Raw genomic sequence first — 22,117 nt, 5'->3', positions numbered from 1 at the left:
GGCAATAATATAAGTTGGGGCAACTTTATTGGAGGCAATTTGGCAGTATAATTAAAAACGCTAGAGTTCTCTGGTGGCACAGTGGGTTAAGGATCTGGCATTGTCACTGCAGCCACTTGGGTTGCTGCTGTGCTGTGGGTTCAATCCCTCGCCCAGGAAATTTCATATGCCGCAGGCATGGCCAAAAAAAAGCAAAAACAAAAACAAATTTATACCTTGACCCAGAAATTCCAATTCCAGGACTCTACACTATAAAAATACAAAAGAGCCCTGGATAAATGCATAGGAATATTCGTTATTTTTGCAATAGCAAATATTAGAATTTAGAATTAACTTAAATGACTATCAGTAGGAACTATTTAATTATGATAAATCTATATAATAAAATATGATGCAACTTTTCAAAACAATGAAGATCTGTACTGCCATAAAATGATATGTAAAAAAACCCAACAAATTCTTGGAGTTCTGTTGTGGTTCAGCAGTAATGAACCTGTCTAGAATCTATGAGGACATGGGTTTGATCCCTGGCCTTGCTCAGTGGGCTAAACAGCCTGCACTGCTGTGAGCTGTGGCATAGGTCACAGACATGGCTGGAATCTGGCATTGCTGTGGCTGTGGTATAGGCCAGCAGCTTCAGCTCTGATTTGACTCCTAGCCTGGGAACTTCCCTATGATGAGGGCGAGATCTTAAACAGACAAAAAAAAAAAAAAGCAAAAACAAAAAAACCCAATTCTTAAGTAAGAATGAATTACAGTACTAAGAAATGTTTCTGACATTTAAGTATTATCTAAAAAAATTTTAAACTATACGCTCATATTCCTTTTGTAAATAAAAACAATTTTCAATGGAGGAAAAAGCAACTTGCAATAGATGCAAATAACTGGATAATTTTCATTAAGTTTTAGAATCAAAGTCTGCAGGCTAGGTCCAACTACGTCAGGACATGAATAATAATGGGATATTTTATGAAGATGGACCACAGGCATGAGATCCAGTAACTCTGGAAAGATCTCCTTTGAAACTATATATAGCAAGGAAGTTATAGAAGAGAGAACAGGAAGGGAAAATCAGGGACCTGAAGGACTAAATGGCTTTTTTCTAAGACTCTGGGATGAAACACAAAAAAAAATTATAGAATCTTGGGACTAGAAAGATCATTTAGTCTGACTTCCCAACTTTATTGAAGAGTAAAGTGAGGCCCAGAGTTTATACAAATTGAGTCCAAGTTCACAGAGATAATACTGAATCTGCTTCTTAAGAGAATCTAAGTCCCTTTAGATCTAATCCATAAGGGAAGAAGGCACCTGAAGCTCTGTGAAAGCAGCTATTGGTCTCAACCATTCTTACAGATTAAATATACCCCCAAAAAAGGGTATTTCCAGAGTGTAAGAAGACAAATAGCAATCTTAGAATAATACATTTTCAAATTAATTTTTAAAATTTTATATTCAATACTCCCTATATTAATTTCTAAAGCTATCAGAAACAGCATAAGCACATTATAGGAAAGTGTGGACAAACTGCTCATATTTCTACACCTACCAAATAAATAAAATAACATAATGTTGAAAATATTTTGAACTAGTATAATAATCATGTTGTATATACAATTTTTTTTTCTTCTTTTTATGGCCATGCCCATGGCATATGGACATTTACAAGCCAGGGGGCGAATCGGAGCTGCAGCTGCTGGCCTCTGCCACAGCCACAGCAACATCAGATCTGAGCCACATCTTTGGCCTACACTGCAGCTTGTGGCAATGCCGGATTCTTAACCCACTGAGCCTATCATAACAGGAACTCCATACATACAGTTTTATACCTAGTTTTCTCTCTCTTATCAGCAAGGAAAAAAATTAATGATATAATATCATTCTTTTGTGGCAATATAATTTTATCAATCACTCCTCATATTCGTAAGAAAGAATTTTTAATTTTAACAACTGAAAGAGAAATTAATCCAGTTATAAAAATTATACTCATATTTACTGGGCCTAATAAGAACACAAAGTTTGTTGTCTGTGTGATCATTCATAATTCCAAATTAAAACATACTCCAACATGCACTTCTGAGTCTAGAGCTAAAGAGATGCCAGTATCATTTATGACATTAGCATCATTTGCTGCCCTGTGGGCCACCCACTAAACTCCAATAGGTTCTACTAATTGTTATATGCGTAGTTTTTTCTCAACTAGTAAGACATTAATAAGTAATTATATTTCATCGGAGTCACAGATTATCTGAGCTGAAAGGCTCTCTTAGACATTATCTAGATTGCTCCACCCTCATACGACAGAGAAGAAGCTGAGACCTAGAGAGAATGACAAGTGTAAATGGCAACCCATTCAAAACTGAGGCCCAGGACAAGGAAATACAAGTTAAAACCAGTATGTAGAAAATTCACTTTTACTAGAGATAAGCAGACCAAGGAACTAGCATGCTTAGTGTTGAAATGAGAGTGCTGGATGGGAGAAATCTATGCTCACAGCAGATACTTTATTTTTTTTTCACAGCGGATACTTTAAATAACAGAGCTGAATTGTCTTCTAACATGGATATCATCCTTCCAGCAGCTTAGAGAAGAGGATAAATGATGCTCCAGAGAGCTTTTATTAGTTGGCACTCTCTCAGTGATTAAAATATTACAGGTTGCAGCTGGGCATAGGAATCAAGTTTCATGCGGCATTACAGACAAGTGTGATGATCTGAGAGCCATTCAGCACATCCCCACGCGTCCTGTGTGCAGGCTTTATAGTGGACTAGAGCTATCAAAACATCTCATCTCATCTCAGTTTGAAACAGCAGAAGTATAGCTCTAGGAAGAAGGGAGGTGACTGTGTGGCTCCACTCAAGTCAGAACATACCTGAAACAGCACATTTTGATTTAGAGAATGGTTAAGAACTTGGGAAATCAAAATAGTAAAGCTGCCTAAAATAACATCTAAGGAAAAGCTGATAAAATCATAGATGTTTTGTTTACAGAAAAGAAGATGAGATGATATGACAGTGTCTTTAGAACTCTAAAGAAATCTTAATGTGGCTGGAAGGTTACACTAACTCAGTGTGGCTCTAATGCAGGGATCTAATGTTTGGACTAGAGGGATGGTCTGTAGGCCCCTTAAAATTAGAAGAAAAAAAAATCCATACATTCCCAGATATTTTTCTGGGGAAAGAAAGCCCTTTACATTTTCTAAGCAATCAGTGAGCCCCAAGACAGTCAAGACATGCTGGGTCAAAAGTGTAAAGAGGAAAATTCTGGCTCAGTATGAGGAAGAATTTTCTATTCCAGTTGCCCCAAAACAAGAGCAGTAAGTTCCTTGTCACTACAGGTTTTCAATCAGAGATTAAACCACCATGTGCCAGGGATGCTGCAGGGAGTCTTCTACCAAATAAGAGTTCAACTAAATGAGCTCTGATGACATTCCTTTCAATACTAAAGCTCCAGCAACATTTTTCCTATTTGGCACATGGCTGTCTTCAAGTCTACCTAAATAAAAACTGCTTCAAAATGAGAACTGATAACTGAGAAGCCTACAATTGAAATAACAAATCATAAAGGCTTAAACTTTTGATTCAATAATAAAAAAAGAAGATACATTTTAAAGGTATATTACCTATTATGAAAGGGGAGCTTTAAAATGCCAACATTAAAACTTAACTCCAAATAATTTATTCAAAGAAATCACTACACTTAAAAAGTTTGAATCTAAGATTTCTATCCATCTAAGAAATCATTAAGACTTACCTGTATGCCATACGTACTGAACCCACACATATGTGCTAGCAGCAAAAAAAAGCCATTGAATGGGGATGAACAGCAGACATATTATGTTTGACGTGAATGCTACACAAACAAAAAATACTGAGAAGGCCTAGAGGGAAAAACAAAATAAAAAACACGCCTTAGAGCTTGTTACTTTCAAGCAGAAACAGAAGAGACTATTAGAAACACATCAGACAAATCTCTGATACTGCTATGCAGTAACTACAGAGCAAGTTACAACAGGAAATTTTAAGTATTTAAAATTACCCATATAAAAGTAGTGGTTTAATTTAATATTAAAGAGTAATGCTATTTATGGCCTCAAATCATTAAAAACTGGACCAGAACAAATTGAGGTGGATTCACAATGAGTTTATTTGGACTCCACAGGTGGGTTAACTCAAAGAACTAAAATTTTAACGTAGAAAGGCTCCTCTCTCCTCATAAAACACTACTAAAGCACCTCATTCTTAGAGGACAGGCTGTTGGAGCACAGATGAAACACACCAGTAGTATGCTAATGTTCATAATTTTAACAACGCAACCTTCCTCTGGACACACCACTATCTATTACTAACAAGACATGAGCTGGGGAGTTCCGGTCGTGGCGCAGTGGTTAACGAATCCGACTAGGAACCATGAGGTTTCGGGTTCGGTCCCTGCCCTTGCTCAGTGGGTTAACGATCCGGCGTTGTGGTGAGCTGTGGTGTAGGTTGCAGACGCGGCTTGGATCCCGCGTTGCTGTGGCTCTGGTGTAGGCCGGTGGCTACAGCTCCGATTGGACCCCTAGCCTGGGAATCTCCATATGCCGCGGGAGCGGCCCAAGAAATAGCAAAAAAAGACCAAAAAAAAAAAAAAAAAAAAAAAGACATGAGCTAGAAACCATCTTTTCAAGGCATGGATTTGTTCTGACCAAAGCACCAGGTCCAGAAGGCAGAGTTACAGAGTTTAAGACATGGCTTTGGAACACAAAAGAACTACAGGTCAACCAAGGGAGCAAGCCCAGTCCTGTACCCTTGCTCTAATCCAGTAATTATCAAAATATGGTCTGGGGATCCCTGGGGATCTCTGAGATCCTTTCATGGAGTAAAAAATATGTTCATAATAATACTAAGGTGTTCTGCCTTTTTCAGGCTCATTTACCCAGGAGTATGGTGGCATTTTCTGCAAGTTACATGATGTGATATTGTAATCAATTGAGCTCAGAAGCAGATATGAAAATCCAATTGTTTTCTATCAAGCCAGACATTAGAGAGATCTGCAAAAATGCAATTAATCTTCTAATTTTTTTAATTTGGGAAAATACAGTTAATTTTCATTTTAAAATGCAATGTGTATTAACATGTAATGAGTGTGAATTAATAAGCATTAATTTTTTTCAGTTTTAATTTCTAATATAGTAAATATGGATAGATGGAACCCACGTAAATAAAAGCTTTTTGGTATCCCAAGTAGTTCTTAAGGGTGTAAACAGATCCTGAGCCCCAAAAGTTTGAGAACCACTGCTCTAACTCTTACCTAATTCCTAACCCAGTGGTAGAGGCTCCAGAGGTATTCAGGGTAGGACTGGGCAACTACTGCTTTCCCTCTACTCTGTCTCCTTCCTGAAGTCTTCCCTCCCTCTCCTTTTTTTCATTGGAATGGTGGAGAAGGAGGTAGTATAATGATTTGATCAGTGGGTTTAGACCAAATAGTCATAAGAGCCAGTTTCAATCCATAGACCCTATTAGCACAATATAGTCACCTAAATATTACTAATAAAATCTAAACAGTTTCACTTTCAATTATTGAAGACTCTCTTAGAAGGATAATCAAATCCTTTATACTTGACAAACATGTATGAACAAACATACCAGTCCCTGGTATCTGAAGGAATCATAGACGCTTCTGATGAAAAGCCAAAATGGCCACAGATATTCAAATCTGAACTCCAGGACAAAATCTGCCAGGAGGACAAGTGCCCACACTACCAGGAATTTCAGGTATAAAAATGTACTGCAAAATATAAAAATAAAGAAGTCAAGGTCATTCGTGAAGAACTAGAAAAAGAAAATGCATTGCTTTGTTTAAAAGAGACAAAGTATATCTTCCTACACCATGAAAACAACAGAGACACAGGACAAAAAGAGATGCTGCCATGGCCCATCTATACTTTTAAAGCTCTAGTGTTCGTTCTGAGACCCACAACCATCAAAATAACATAATGACCAAAAATGTTTAATTTCACTTAAGATGAAAAAACCCACTTAAACCTCACCGTTTTAAAATGTGCAAAGTGTCTGGCTTCAAAATATTGCAATATTCTCAAAATTACAGCTTTCAAGCTGTTCTTCATTAGAAGAAAATGTCATGGTTGAACGGCTTCAACTTTGCTGTTTCTCCACCCTCTACATCTGTTGAAGCGTCTTTGAAATTCATGATGCACATCCCTACATGCTTGAAGAATTCTGTCTTTATTTCCCTCTTCTCCTCTTGCCTCTCTCTATAGTATTTATCTGCATTAACCAAACAAAAACCAAATGACTTCCCAAAATAGAACTTAACAGATGCCAATCACTTCTAAGGGCTATGAGGGCACAAAAAAGTACATTAAGGAAAAAAATTCTGAAATATCCCAGCCTCGCTCTAGCTGAGATGTAAATGTGTGCTCCCAGTTCCCTCTGGACTTATACACAGAAACACGCTTTGACAAGACAGTCAGAACACACATCTAACCATTATAGTATCTCAAAGCAAGGTAAAAATCTGGATTGAAAAATATTTTTTGTATAATCTAAAAGTCCATTCTTTTAATTCATTAGTTGTACCACAGATAATAGAAACCTTCAGACTCTACCCATTAATAAATTCCTAATTCTAGGTCCTTAATCTGTTCAATTCTGGAAAGGGTTAAATTCAGATATTTTTTGAAAAGTTTTCAGGAGTTCCCATAGTGACTTAGTGGTTAACAAACCCTACTAGTATCTATGAGGACTAGTTCAATCCCTGGCCTTACTCAGCGGGTTAAGGATCCAGAGTTGCTGTGAGCTGTGGTGTAGGTCGCAGATGTGGCTTGGATCCCTCATTGCTATTGCTGTGGTGTAGGCCAGTGGCTACAGCTCTGATTCCATCTCTAGCTTGGGAACTTCCATATGCCTTGGGTGCAGCCCTAGAAAAGACAAAAGACCAAAAAAAAAAAAAAAAAAAAAGTTTTCTATGATATACAAATTGGAAATACCTAAAATTCACTCTGACTTGGGCTAGAGCCCTGCATGGTGTTTTACAATACAAACATTCCAATATTGCTGTGATTAAATCACCTGTTTGAATTCACACAACCAACAAAATCAAGACTTTTAATGAATAATTTTGAAATATATTAAAATAAGGTACAAAAAGACATATTCTTAGGGGAAAAATGAATAAAAGTAGGATCCAGCATTGAGCATTCTTTCTATACCCTATAAAGCCACACAGGTAATAGATGTCAAAAACAGACACACATGGGAGAGTTCCCTTCATGGCATATCGGAAACAAATCCAACTAGAATCCAAGAGGATGTGGGTTTGATTCCTGGCGTTGCTCAGTGGGCTGGGGAGCTGGCACTGCCGTGAGCTGTGGTGTAGGTCAAAGACATGGCTCAGATCCCGAGTTGCTGTGGCTGTGGCAGGCAGCTGTAGCTCTCTCTGATTCAACACCTAACTAGGGAACCTCCATGTGCCACAGGTGCAGCCTTAAAAAGCAAACAAAACAAACAAAAACAAACAAAAAAACCAGACACATATGACCCTCAGTGTTACAGAATCATAATCATACATAATTTGCAACTAGAGTCAATTTCTAATACTAATTATTGGTAAAAATCCTTAGGGCATGACAGTAAGTTCTGATTAAGAGGCGTGCTGTAGAATCAAGGAACCAGAATCCAAACCAGAACACAGGCTTGGATTCTAAGCTCCACCTTTTAGTTTCATTTCTTTTTTTTCATTTTATGGCCACGCCCTCGGCATATAGAAGTTCCCTGATCAAATCTGAGCCATGCTACAGTGTAGCAATGCTGGATCCTTCAACCCACTGCATCAGGCTGGGAATTAAACCCACACTTCCGCAGCAACCTGAGCTGCTACAGTCAGATTCCTAAGCCACTTTGCCACGCCAGGAACTCCAGTTTCTTTAGAGTCATGTTAGCCAGATGAGAATGGAGTCCTCATTCTCACTCATTAAATCCACCACTGATCCAGTGGAGAGCAAGGCATAGTTTGTTAGAAGGAACAACTGAGTCATGTAGGCATTCGGGAGCACAAATCTAGTCTGAAACTAGATTTCCAAGCTTGGCTTTGAAACAGAAAGGTTTTTTCCTTGCTTCTAGAATTGTTCCAAGTTCTAAAGAAGAAATGTTCCTAAGGCACTTAAGACATGGCATGGAAGATGATGAATCCATCTTCCCATGGGGCTGTCTATGGAATGTAGGTGAATAAGACATGGTGGGTATCTCATCATGCCCAGTCATCACTATTCTCCAGGTGGTGAAGCCAGAATACTACCAACTGCTCTCTGCAACTAATGCTCCCAAGTATGGCAGGAATCTAGTCTAGCTGACAACATTCCATTTCACGGTTTAGAGAGCACTATCCTAAGAATGGCAGCCTGTAGAATACTTTTTTAATAACTCTATCATTTAAACCCAGGGAAATACAAAAAAGATCATCTCTGCTACAGTGACTACTCATTTTCAATCCTATAACTTCAAGGGCGTTTCTTTTTATATATTTCATTTCTTTTCAAAGAACTGCTTTCATACATCTGATGTTCCCTGACATGCAGTTCTTACAGAGTCACAGTAGAGAAGTACAGATATCTAAGGAAACTTGATCTTTCACCAACATGTGCTAACCCTCAGCTTTCCTCAGGATGCTCTTTTAGATGGGCCTGCCTCTAAAATCAAGAGGCAACTGGAGTTCCCATTGTGGCTCAGCAGGTTATGAACCTGACTAGGATCCATGAGGATACAGGTTCAATCTCTGGCCTTGATCAGTGGGTTAAGAATCTGGCGGTGCCATGAGCTGTGGTATAAGTCGCAGATGTGGCTTGGATCCCACATTGCTGTGGCTGTGGTGTAGGCTGGAGGCTGCAGCTCCAATTCCTGAGAATTTCCATATGCCACAGGGGCGGCCCTAAAAAGCAAAAAAAAGAGGCAATTTTAGTTAACAAAGTTGATTTTACCCTAGGACTAGTCTTAAATTTTATAGATTCATTTCAATCTAATCATTTTAGAAAATTTAAGACAGTTGTCTGATTCAGTATTGAGCCTTCTGTTTCAGTAAATTATGCCTATTATCCTTCCATAGGTACATGTACAAAAGTTGAAAAACAAGTACCTAAAATGACTGCTCATCAGTGTAGAAAAACTAATTCCTTTCCTTCCATGTTCTGAAGGTCATAAGATTTTGCCAAATCAATAGATGTCTTTTTAAAGGAGGAGGAAATTTTAGGCAGAGTTTTAAACCATAATTATAATATTTCAAAATATTTATTTTAAACCATAAAAATGATTAAATAAAAATGTTTTATACATATAGTTCAAAATATGACTTACAACTAACTTGATGTTATTTTAATTCTCTGATCCTCATAAATATACTAATAACTTAAAATATCTTAAACAAAAACTTAAAGCATAACTGTAACAAAAGCTATTTTCCATAATAATATATTGAAACAAGGGCAGACCAATAATGTCTTTTGATGATCTGATTAGCTTCTATTTTGGGTGCCCGTGAAATAAAGACAAGACATGCAAATATTAGGCTTAATGGTGGTGATTCTTTCATAGTGGATAATAACTACAAGATTCTTTTTTCCCCCATTCTATTCCTACCCTTGCCATTTACAATCATTTTTTTTTAACTGAAGCTGCTTAGCAATACCATCCATCTATGGATTAATCATCCATGATTAATGAAATAGTACTGAACATTCTTCTTTTTCCAAGTAAAGTGCACCTTCTCTCTAGTATCTCTAGCTGCCTGTCACTTAGATTATTTTATACAGCCCACATAATTACCACAGGGTGGCCATCAATCCTTAGTAGCTGACCTTTTCCCTAGGCAGACTAATGGCCACTTAATTCACTCGGTCCTCACCACAGAAAGAAGTCTGTGGAATATTTCACTGGCTATGCTAGTAGCCAGCCATTTATCTCAATTCCAAGCTTTCTTGTCCTCTCTGTAAGAGCAACTGTGAATCCCTCTTATCTTTCAGTATGTAGCAGGGTACTTCTTGAACTGAACTGCTTTGTTTACAAATGTTATCAAATACTTCTGCCTACTGGACATCACCTCTAGAATATTCACCTAGCCTCTTGTCTGGCTGGTCTCCTGCTAAAATCTCTCTCTCGTTTTTTTTTTTTTTTTTTTTTTTTTTTTTTGCCACACCCAAGGTACGCAGAAGTTCCCAAGTCTGAGATCGAGCCACAGCAATGACAATGCCAAATCCTTAACCCCTAGGCCACTAGGGAACTCCCTTAGGTCTTATGATATGTAATTATAGTCTTGCTGCTCAAAGTGTGGTCCATGGGCCAGTAGAACCAGCATCATGCATAAGCTTTTTAGAAAAGCATTATTTCAGGGTCCGTCCCAGGCCTATTTAATCTAAGCTTGCATTTTAACCAGATCCCTAGATCACTTGTACATACATTAAAACTGGAAAAGTACTGGTCTATTACATAATCTTCTCATAGGCATAGAACTTCCACTGAATTCCATGATATCTCAGAAAGAAGACAACAATCTACTCAGATTATCCACACTTATGTCCAAACTGTTAGCCTTCCCTCAACTGGGAACATTCAAACTGTTTGGGGTTAGTTCTTCAATTTTTCTGCATTTCTTTCTGAGTCACAGACAACATCCTTACCTAAATACAATTTAAACTAAATCAAGCACTTCCACTACTATTTATCCTTCAGCATGCAGGATAAACATTACTTCCTCAAAGACCTCCCTGATCCCACAGTAAAAACTGTTACCCCATTATATACTCATATATTACCCTATACCATAAGAATATTTAATAATATTATAATTAACATTTTGTACAATTTACTGTTTAAACATAAAGTCCACAAGAACAAAGGAGATGCCCATTTAGTTCCCTGCTTTATTCGCAATGCAATGCACACCGGAAGAAATTAACAAATATTTATTGAATGACTGATCTGCAATGCACAAGAGTGTTTACGACAAACAGTAGAGCTTTTATCAAAGCACACACCTGCAATGAAGGGAGAGAAGATGCACAGGTGACTGGGAAGGGTATCTGAACAAAGCAACATCAACAAAGGTAACAAATACAGCTTCTGCCTGAACGATTACCATGCACCTGCCCCAATCTGTTCTCAATATTTTTCTGTTAGGAGGAAAAGAATTTAATCAGCCTTGCTCTGGATGCCAGACTACCACTCCATTTAGCCTACGTGCCACTAGCTCTGACTACCATGGGCGTCCTCAAAGTACTTCTATTAGTCTGACATTAAAGAAACCTGCAAAAATGTAAAAACACGTTATTCTCCTCATAGACTTATTAGTTATTTTTTATATGAAGGAGTAATTATTTAAATTTTTGTTTTAATTTCTAATCCAGTAAAGGTTTTAGATATAATTCATATAAAGCAAAGCTATTTGGGATTCTCCATCCTTTTTCAGAGTATAAAGAGGTCTTGAGACAAAAAAAGTTTGAGGACTAGTGGTCTACAGATAGCTGTGCTTGAGCCTCAAGACTGCAACCACTGCTGTACTCTGCAACCACATTCTGTGTAAAATCCAGAAAATGGGGCAGCTTGAGAAGACCTAAGCTGTTCTGTATTTTTCCTTTCTATTCTGGTCCTCCTGTGGACTGCAAAGAAAACCATTCTAGAGTCACTCTCTCTCTCATACACATACACAGCCACTGGAGTAACAAATATAAGTGTGAAATATGTCCAAATTAAAAAGAAAAAAAACTTAGAATGAAAATCACATTTAAAAACCTTTTAAGAATTGTGCTATTGGGAGTTCCTGCTGTGGCTCAGTGATAATGAAGCCAACCAGTGTCCATGAAGACGAAGGTTCGATCCCTGGCCTCACTCAGTCAGTTAAGGATCCGGTATTGCCAGTGAGCCTATGGTATAGGTCAGAGATGCAGCTTGGATCTGGTGTTGCTGTGGCTACAGTGTAGGCTGGCAGCTGCAGCTCCAATTTGACCCCTAGCCTGGGAACTTCCATATGCTGAGGGTGGACTCCACCCCCCCACAAAAAAGGCAACAAAAAAAGAAATGTGTTTTATAGTATTTTTATAAAGTACTATATGACTACTAAGATATTAAGGACAGGTACTATAACCTAATGCAACTGGAGAGTTTGAAGTTTTAGAATTTCTGCTTCAAAAACACTTCCAACAGTGTGGAAAATTTCTGGGGGTTTGAGATGAAGAGGGGTGAAGAAGACATAGGAGAAAGAAAACAGCCCATAGGCTTTAAAAAAAAAAAAACTGTTAACATTGTACAAACATTAGAAATTCATTTCATAGTCACTTATGATGGCGCATGATGTGAGAAAAAAAGAATGCATACATGTATGTGTAACTGGGTCGCCTTGCTGTATAGTAGAAAATTGACAGAACACTGTAAGCCAACTATAATGGAAAAAATAAAAACCATTGTAAAATTAAAAAATAATAAAAATTTAAAAATCAAAAATAAATAAATAAATAACTTTGGACTAAGAAAAAAAAGAAATTCATTTTATAAATGAATCAAGTACTTCGTATCTTCAACAGTAATAATCACCTACTAATCACACTTTACATTTATATCTAACTTGTAACTTTTCCAAATGCTTTCATATTAATTATCTCATTTTATCCTTCTAACTGTGTCATAGGTAGGGCAGTGATTACCCTTTTATAGGAAAGAAACCTGAGGAACTGGAAACTCAAAGACTGCAGAGCATTGTTGAAAGAGCACAAAAATGGGAGTTAAGAGACCTCAGAGAACAGAGTGAATTCTACATGGAATGCTGTGTTGCTAATTTAAAAAAATAATGTAAATATCTATGTAAAGAAATAGACATCAGATTAAGGAGAAAAACCAAGAAATTTCGTGTAAAACAGAATCCTATTTTTGTTAACAAATACATATGTTTGTACAGAGCAAAGAAGAAACCATATTTATAAATTATATAACAGTGCTCATTCCGGAGCAGGACTAAGGCTTTTACATTATACTTACTCACTGTCATACCGCTTTAATTTTTCATAACAAGTATGTGCTACTTTTATTTTCTTTACTCTTCATTTTAAAGTAATTTTAGACTTACAGAAAAGTTGCATAAATAATATTATTCTCTTGGAGTTCCTGTTGTGGTGCAGTGGAAACAAATCTGACTAGTATTCATGAGGATGCAGGTTTGATCCCTGGCCTTGCTCAGTGGGTGTGGGGATCCAGGGTTGCCATGAGCTGTGGTCATAGAGGCAGCTTGGATCCTGTGCTGCTGCGGCTGTGGTATAAGCCTGCAGCTGTAGCTCTGATTTTGACCCCTGGGAACTTTCACATGCCTCGGGTATAGCCCTACAAAGCAAAAAAAAAATATATCTATATCTATATCTATACACACACACATATAATATATATATACACACACATATATATTATATATATACACACACATATATAATATTTATGTATGTATATAATATGTACATAATTCCCATGTGTTTTCCCACTTAGATTCCACAAACATTAAAACATTTATCAAGTTTCTGTTTTTTTCATGAACCATTTGAAAATAATTTGCAGAGATAATGCCCCTTTCCTAATTTCTTGGAAACAAGAATATTCTCTTATACAACAATAATCAAAAGCAGGAAATTAATACTGATTGTTATTACTATCTGATCTATAGGCCTTATTCAAATTTCAGTAATTTTCTCACTAATGTCCTTTATGGCAACAGACAGACTGACTGATCTATTGATCAACCCTTGTTCAGGATCACAATTTGCACTGTTGTCGTATCTATACTGGATTATTTATTTAATAGAAAAGAGATTCTCATTTTGAGGAGGAAAAAAGATTAATGGCCTTGCACAAGACACTCCTGGTACCTGTTGCTTCACCTGAAAAATGAAGATAATGACACTTGTCCTACATGTAGTATAGAGTCTGAGAGGACCACAAGACTTATTACTCATAAACGCCATTCAGAAATGATGAAATAGGGGAGTTCCCGTTGTGCCTCATCGGTTAACAAACCCGACTAGGATCCATGAGGATGCGGGTTCGATCCCTGGCCTTGCTCAGTGGGTTAAGGACCTGGCATTGCCGCAAGCTGTGGTGTAGGCTACAGATGCAGCTCGGATCTGGTGTTGCTGTGGCTGTGATGTAAGCCTGTGGCTACGGCTCCAATTGGACCCATAGCCTGGGAATCTCCATATGCCACAGGTGCAGCCCTAAAAGACAAAAAGACCAAAAAAAAAAAAAAAAGAAAGAAATAATGAAGTAGCACAAAAAGTAAAACAGAAAGAGGACTGACTTTGGGGTTAGACAGAAGTGTCTATCAAGTAGCAAAACCTCCTGTGATCTCAGTTTCTTCACTAGTGAAACAAGCTAGTATCTTTACTGGGACTAGATAACAGAATGAAGATAAATTATAACAATAGTGACAGCAAACAAATTTTTGAGCAATTAGTCTGTATCAGGCACTATGTTAAGTATTTACCTGACTTATCTCAATTATCCTTACAAAAATGCTATAAAGAAGAATATTATCTACTATTCTCACTTTATAGATGAGAAAATTGAAGGTTAAAGCAGGTAAATGACCTGTTTGAGATCACATAACTAGTATCAGGGACATTAACTGAACCTAAATCCAAAGTTTTAAAGGCTATATGCTTATCCATCACATTGAACTCACTCTCATTAGATGATGCTCAATAAGTATTATTTCCCTTCTTTATATCCTATTGTGTGAGTTTGTATATATATTCAAGTTATGTAATTCTTTAATTCTCCAAGAGAACCAAGTTTTTTAAAAAATGAGCCTATGTACTTAATGAAAGAATAAACAGTACCTTAATTCATAAATTATGAATCTGTAAACTTAATTTGTAAGCACACTATGAAGCTCTGTAGAAAAAGATGTTAAACATTCTTTACAGAAATAGCTATGGCACAAAAGATGGGACAATTCAAGGCGCTTGTCAACAGTATTCATACTCATAGAAGGTCACTGTAAAAGAGAAACATGTAATTTAAAAATAAAAGGACAACTCATTTTTTAAAAAGCCAGAAACACAATGAACCATGAGGTATAGTTTGTGAAGCCTAGGAAAGACAAGAAAATAATACTGATTACATCCTAAAAAGAAGATTCCAGCCTTAGCGTTTCTCGCATCTGAGACAGGAGTTTTTGTTTGACAATGAACATGGCACTCATTCTAGAGCTCAAAGGTCCTCACTACAAGATAGGCAAAGTACTGACTTTAATACTGAGCAGCTTATTTGGTTTTTGAAAGTGTTTTGAACATAAACAAAAGTAATACTATAATTTAGAAACAGAGCAAGATTATTTCTAGACACCTCCTCTGTGCTGGGTAGGAAACAGATCCCAAACAGCTTCAAGGAATCAGTGATCCCAGTGGATATGCCTAAAGTGGACTAAGGGCACCATTTCAATCCACTAAATGCAAAACTTCTACAACAGAAACAGAGGAGATGGGGTGAGAGAAAAATTACTTCTGATGTCACAACCCCATGAATCAATGTGAGGACATCATCTTAAGGGCAGCAGAGGGAAAAATACAAAGGAATGAAGGCCAGTGCCATGAAGGGGCTTCAAAGTCTAGGGCTGATAGGCACCTCAGAAGGTTAATGAGCTGGGGTCAATTTGATGTCAGTTAAATTAAATGTTAAAGATATAAAGCCTCAAAGAATATACTCTAACAGCTGATTATAATTTTTAAAGTTTCCATTCCTAGGACACATATGCCTAAAGGTGAGAGACCCTGAGAAAATAGTCATTTCTCAAGTATTTGAAGAAACCCATGATGGGGGGGGGGGAGGTCCAGCAAAGAATATGTTTCTTCTGTTGCTATGTACCATTCTACCTACGCAGCTTGTTGAGCAGACAACTTATTTTTCTTCTGGACCTATTTCTTGAAAATGATTCTGTAAAATAATTACATTCAAATCTGGGAAGCCTAAAGAATAAAGTAATCAGTATATTTGAAAAGCACACTAAATTTCAACAAGAAAAGTAACCCAATTATAGTATTTAACTTTAAGGTCTAAACTAAGTTTATAAAATTTCTATCTGATCCTCCAGACTCCACAAGATATATGTTATATCTTGTTATAGCCCCTTAAGCATCACCTGGATGGTAGCCCAGAAAATGACAAAACAAAACACACATAACACACACATAAAACTCCAAAGGGTTAATATTGGAGTGATCTGGGAGAAATGGCCGAAGAAAAGACTGGAAAGAAAAGTGCTTATAGAACATAAGTTGGGTCCACAATATATAGGTATATAACTAACACAAAAATGAAAACAAGTTATTAGGTATACCTTTAAAATCAATTTCCAAATCTACTGAGGTTCAAGAAAAGCCATGAGGAATCAATGTGAAGAAAAAGGAGAGTATCACTGAATAAATAGGAGGCTTTTATGAAAATAATCTGAAATAGATCACATTCCCTCCTTTCCCTGCCTCAATCTGCAGTAGAAATTTAAAGAGATTTGGGGTCATTTTGTTGTACAACTTGACAAAACACTGTAAGTCAACTATACTTTAATAATAATAAAAATAAAAAATAAATTTTAAAAAGGGATTTTCCAAACATCTAAGAAAGTAAACTGCCAACAATGCTCAGATGAAAAGAATCATAAATGAAAGTTGAAGGAAAGTAGTTTTAAAGGTAGTATACTACCAGCAGAATTCCAGTATGGAGGATTTATTTAAATGTATTTCGTGGAAACTACAAATATGATGGTTTAGCTAAACATCTCATTAGAAAGGTAAGTGAAAACATTCCAACTTCTAATTCCTCCACTGTGCTTACCTCCTAACCAATACCCCTACAAAACAATACTGAATGTTATCACTTTTATGCCAGGTCCAGCTGTTGCTGAAGTTACGGCCTGCCAAGATTACCAAAATGCTTTTAGGCTGTGAGGTTGCAACACTGGTATCTGGGGTTTCAGTTGCAGAACACACGTAAAATCAAGGCAGCCAAGGGTCATGCCATCCTCCAGTGGCTTTAATAAGCACAGCCCAAGGAAGTCTAAAATGAGGCTTAGGAAATATCATTAAAGCGGCAGGCAAAACAGTGAAGTGAAATCTCTGGAGACCAGATTATTTAGACAAGAATCTGAAAAAGGAAATTAGGAAGCTGAGAAGTACGCAAACTTTGACCATTTAAAAAGTTAAAAGCCAGAAAACTCTTCTCGGAAATAAAGATGGGGAAAGGTATCATACATACCAGGGAAGTCCTGAGTCCTTGGTCCTGGCTTTGAGCTAAAAATGTTAAGAGCCAGGTACAGTATTACACTGCACAAGCTTCAGGCAGAACCCAGCATACCATGACAGAAAGTATTCATAAATCCACAGGTGGAGGGGTGCTTCCTCAACCACCAACAAAGATATAAAATAATTTCCTAAAGCTTAAAACACATGCCTCACTTAAAATTCTTACTATACTTACTTGGGAAAGCAACAATTTTAACTGCAGAAACATTAAATATAAATGTTTATGACTCTGTTCTTCTACTCACCACAGCTTATCTCCTTAAAGTCAGTAGTTGTCAGAGGGGAGCGGAGAGCATGGCAAGATGAACGGTGGGTGAACCACATGGAATCTCCTTAAGACTTTTAAAAACTACATAGCACTCCAACCCTACCTAACCTGGAGAGTCACTGCAAGCAGTAACTAGACATTACTGTTAGGAGTGTCTGATGTGTGTATGAAGGCAGACACAGGGAAAGAATCATTGCCCTAAAACCTGAAGGCATCTGAAATGTCATAGTTAAGTAGAGGTGTTTTTTTTTGTTTGTTTGTTTGTTATTCATTTTCCTTTCTCTTATTAATAAGTTTTTTCATAACTTCCAAAGGACTTGTACACCTATTTCATCTGAATTAGAAAATACATATTCCCGGGAGTTCCCTGGTGGCCTAGTGGTTATATAACCCACGTTCAATCCCTGGTCTGGGAACTGAGATCCCACATCAAGCCACTGCATAGGTCAGACAAAAATAAATAAATAAAAATTTTAAAAATACATATTCCCTTGGACTTCCCTTCGTGGGGCAGCAGAAACGAATCTGACTGGGAACCATGAGGTTGCAGGTTCGATCGCTGGCCTTGCTCAGTGGGTCAAGGATCCTCCGTTGCTGTTGCCGTGGCTGTGGTGTAGGCTGGCAGCTACAGCTCCGATTAGAGCCTCAGCCTGGGAACCTCCATATGCCACAGGTGTGGCCCTAAAAAGACAAAAAATATATATATATGTATATATGTGTGTGTGTGTGTATATGTATATATATGTGTGTGTGTATATATGTATATATGTGTGTGTGTGTATATATATATGTTCCCTCACCTAGTGGTGACTACCTACTTTATCATAAAATAGCACAGGGCAAAATTAAGCTGTTAATGCATCAGGTGAACCACTAAAACAGCACGCTAAAATTTAACTCAACTATTTTTACCTGAACAGAACAAAGTTCTTTGGAACCTCAAAATCACCATACACATTTAAGAGGGAATTATTACGGCCTCCTCGACTGTAAATTCCTTGAAGAGAAGGAACCACGTCATATCTTGTATCCTCCATGAGTAGCAGAACAATGTACGTTCTTAAATGAATAAAATGGATTAGCTGATATTTATTTACTAATTCACTCACTCAACATTTATTGAGCAGTGAATTCCTATTCTGTGTCAGGCTCTACGCTGGCTCTGATACTTTGAAAATGACACTGAATTCTAGCTCATAATAATATTAAAGAAAATGATCACCACTCCTGTTTCATTTCTCTTACGTTTGATTAACTTGACTGGAATAACATATTTCTATACATTTCAGTTTTCAAATGATGGGCATATATATAAATGCAGATAACATTAATATAATGTTAACATCTATTTTCCATCTACCTTGCCCCGAAACAGAATTCTATCACAGCCATTATTTTGACAATCACCTCGGTCACAGCTGCTGGATTAGAGCCCATGATTAAAAACGTCTCAGCAATAGGTTTGGTTCCCCCCCACCGCAGCAAGACCAAACAGCAACTGACACTTGTTTTGACTAACCAACTTTTGTTTATTGTTGAACCAAATCTTATGGCCTTTTCTGAGTCCCTAAAGAATAAACCAAACATGGTACACTGTGAACAACATGGTAAATAATATTTGTATCAAGCATGCTAGAATTTACAGACTTTCACAAACTGTACATTATCTCCTTTTAGTCCTCGAAACTCATTTGACAGATGAGAGAACTGGAGCTCAAAGCTGTGGATGCCCTTGCCTGTTCCATATGGCAGAGCGGGGATTTTGAGTCTAGACCTAGGTCCCCTGACACTCACAGTCCAGGGCTGTCTTCAACACAGCTACCTTCTTGCTATGCCCAAGCTCAGAAAGTTGTACGGACTGAGAACATGAAAATAATAAGTCCATGACAGGTTACGCTATGAAACAGTAGATAGTGGTTATCAAAATTGTCAACAAAGCCTCTGAAAAAAAACAAAGCTCTTTATTTAATGAGACAAAAATTGGCCAGATGTTGAAAAACAAAATGGGCAATAGATGGTGTGAAAAATAGTTTAGTGTAGACTTAAATTTGATGATCAACAGAAATATCATATTCACAAATTCTCAAATTTGATACTCACAAATCCTTAATTCATAACCAACCCACTCATTCTATCTGCTTTAAAAATAACTGGAAATTTTCTAAATCTCTTTTTAAAAACAAAATTGCAAAAAAACACAAAACTATCATCTGTTCTTCAGACCAGCATTCCATAATAAAAACTACAAAACATAAGTGAACTGAAACACCCATTTGATATATGATGCTACAAGAGGAAAGACAGGTAGAAATATATGTAGATCTTTTATTAACATTTAACTTAGAGCCAAATAGAGGAGAGTGAACAGATTTGAGAGCTGAAGTATGTCTGGTTTCTTAAAATTTTACAGATGAAACTGTGAAACTGTGAATAGTTTGCATAAGGTATTTACTATTAATCTTCAGCATAAGAAAATCAAATTTCAAAAGTTCATCAGTAAAATAATAGATCTTCAGTAGACAATAATTTACTTCTTCCTACATTCACACTGATTGGTTACTATGAGGCAGGTACTAAACTGGGCATATTTGTTCAAATACAAGAGAAGCTGAAATACAACAGAAAACATGTAAACAACATGAGATTCCCAATCTTCTCAGTATAAACAGATATATATCACATAAGTTACTGTAAACAGTAGCCATTCAAATGCTGGAGTTGTCCTTGGTTTATTAACTCTGTTTAATATGCTTTTTCTATTCTTGTGTCACTATTTATATTAAAGTCTTCCAATCCTTTTCAATAGCCGGGGAAAACCCCTTCCTTTATTCAGGAATTACAGTAGGTGTAACTTGAAGAGACCTTTTCCTCCATTAAATCTGTAGAAAAAGTGGCTTTTACTTTTATTACAGTTTTGGTTTAAATGATCAGGTTTGACTGATTCAGCATGGATTTTGGCCTGTTTTACTCACTTCTGTACCCTTACTAGCCAGAACAGAGCCTGACACATAGTCTATGTATTTGTTGAATGAATGAACTACTCCTATGATCTATCACTCATCATGCAAGGATATATCCAAGAACTTTTCACTTTAGCTGACTTCTTGACGCTTTTAAACTTGAAATAAATGTTTACATCAGTCAGCTGCTTGCAAAAAGCAATCATTCTATATGTGTAAACAGTAGCCTGTGCAAGGTGTACAGTTATGCTAAGGCAACTTGGGTGTCATCAGCTAACTACTCACATATTTCTCTAAGTCCCAGAGCTAGAAGAGCTAAATTGTAAACCACCACCAGGACTCAATTAAGCCTATATCCACATCCTGAGAGCTCTCCTTTGTAAACTAATTACTTCTCTACTGAAATCATTTCTTTATCAAGGCAAGTATCATTTAGAATCACCATTGTGAGAACCAGCAAATAAGAGTCAAACACAAACGCTGCTTAGGGAAGCTGGGATTGTCATTAAGTTGCTCCATGAACCTGTTGTCCTTCTACCCCTCGGAGTACTGAATTCAATTTCTACTCCAAAAGATAGACACTGCTTTGTTTTAGGAGGATTAAAACAAACAAATCAAAACATGCGAGTTTGGAGAAAATTCCTTTAGAAGGTTCGACGAAAACTACCTGCTTGGGATTGTCAAAATAATGTTGCTGAGAAAATGATCATCACTCCTAAATCTGGAGCGGGGCCACAAGGCATGATTTGGGGTTATCGGCTTCGGCCCTCGGGGCCAAGTTTGAGATCCCAGAAGAGGAATAAAAGGCGAAAGAGGGGCAATGAGGCCACCTGCCCAGGCTGCCCCAGGACCGCGGGGCCGCTGTCTGCTCCCAACTTTGTCAGCCTTCCCCCCACCAGTGTATATGGTCCACGCGCTTCCCAGCTCAGGCTCCTGGGCCAGAGCCGGGCTGGGAGACCAGCGGAGGCCCGTCGGCTCAGGCAGCGGCCCTCGGGGCCCCGCTGCGCGGGCGGTGAGGGGGTCGCCGCCCCTCCCCCTCGGTGGAGCCTGGGCGCTCCCAACGGCGGCGAGGCGGCTCCCTCAGCGCGCGCCCGCCGCGCCCTCCCGCCCGGCCGGCGACCCTCGCCACGCCCCGCGCCCCGGGGGTCGACCCCTGCGGGCCCGCCGCGGCCCCCTGGGCAGCGCTCCTCGGGGGAGCCCCAGGCGCGGGCTTGCGGCCTAGTCCGGGTTACATAACGGGGCCCGGCCCCTCCGGAGCCGGCCGGGGGCCGCGGGGCCCGCGCCGGAGGAGGCGGGGGCGCCGCCGCTCACCTGCCGTAGATGCCCTCGGTGATCCGGTTCCGCTTTAGGGGGCGGCGGAGCTTACTGCAGTCGGCGTTCCGCCGCTTCATCCTCCCGCTGGGGGGCCGGGTGCCCGCGCTGCTGCTGCTGCTGCCGCCGCCGCCGTCTCTCACCTCAGCCGCCGCCGCCGCCGCCTCCGCCTGCCCGCCCGCGTCGGGCCTGGACTCTACCCCTGGGCCCGGTCACACAGACATGGAGCCAGCACCCGGGGGGGAGGGGGTGGGACGGGGA

General features: G+C 38.5%; 1 protein-coding gene across 1 annotated transcript in view; it reads right to left on the bottom strand.

Moving 5' to 3' along the window:
- The window catches only part of MACO1 (macoilin 1), a gene marked incomplete at its 3' end in the record, with an annotated part of 61,925 nt that extends 39,960 nt beyond the window's left edge, over positions 1 to 21,965 (bottom strand). The window contains 3 exon segments of the mRNA NM_001038646.1: positions 3,751 to 3,877; positions 5,622 to 5,763; positions 21,857 to 21,965. Coding sequence (NP_001033735.1) covers positions 3,751 to 3,877; positions 5,622 to 5,763; positions 21,857 to 21,936 — 349 coding nt within the window. The 5' untranslated portion in view covers positions 21,937 to 21,965.
- Positions 21,966 to 22,117: the final 152 nt, after the last annotated feature.

The sequence above is a fragment of the Sus scrofa genome, chromosome 6 (genome assembly GCF_054392235.1).
Source record: "Sus scrofa isolate SSC_HxYL_T2T_F1_AM1 chromosome 6, Sscrofa_HxYL_maternal_Yorkshire_Landrace_v2.0, whole genome shotgun sequence".
In the NCBI taxonomy this organism is placed as follows: Eukaryota; Metazoa; Chordata; class Mammalia; order Artiodactyla; family Suidae; genus Sus; species Sus scrofa.
This window is presented reverse-complemented; position numbering and strand designations above follow the sequence as displayed.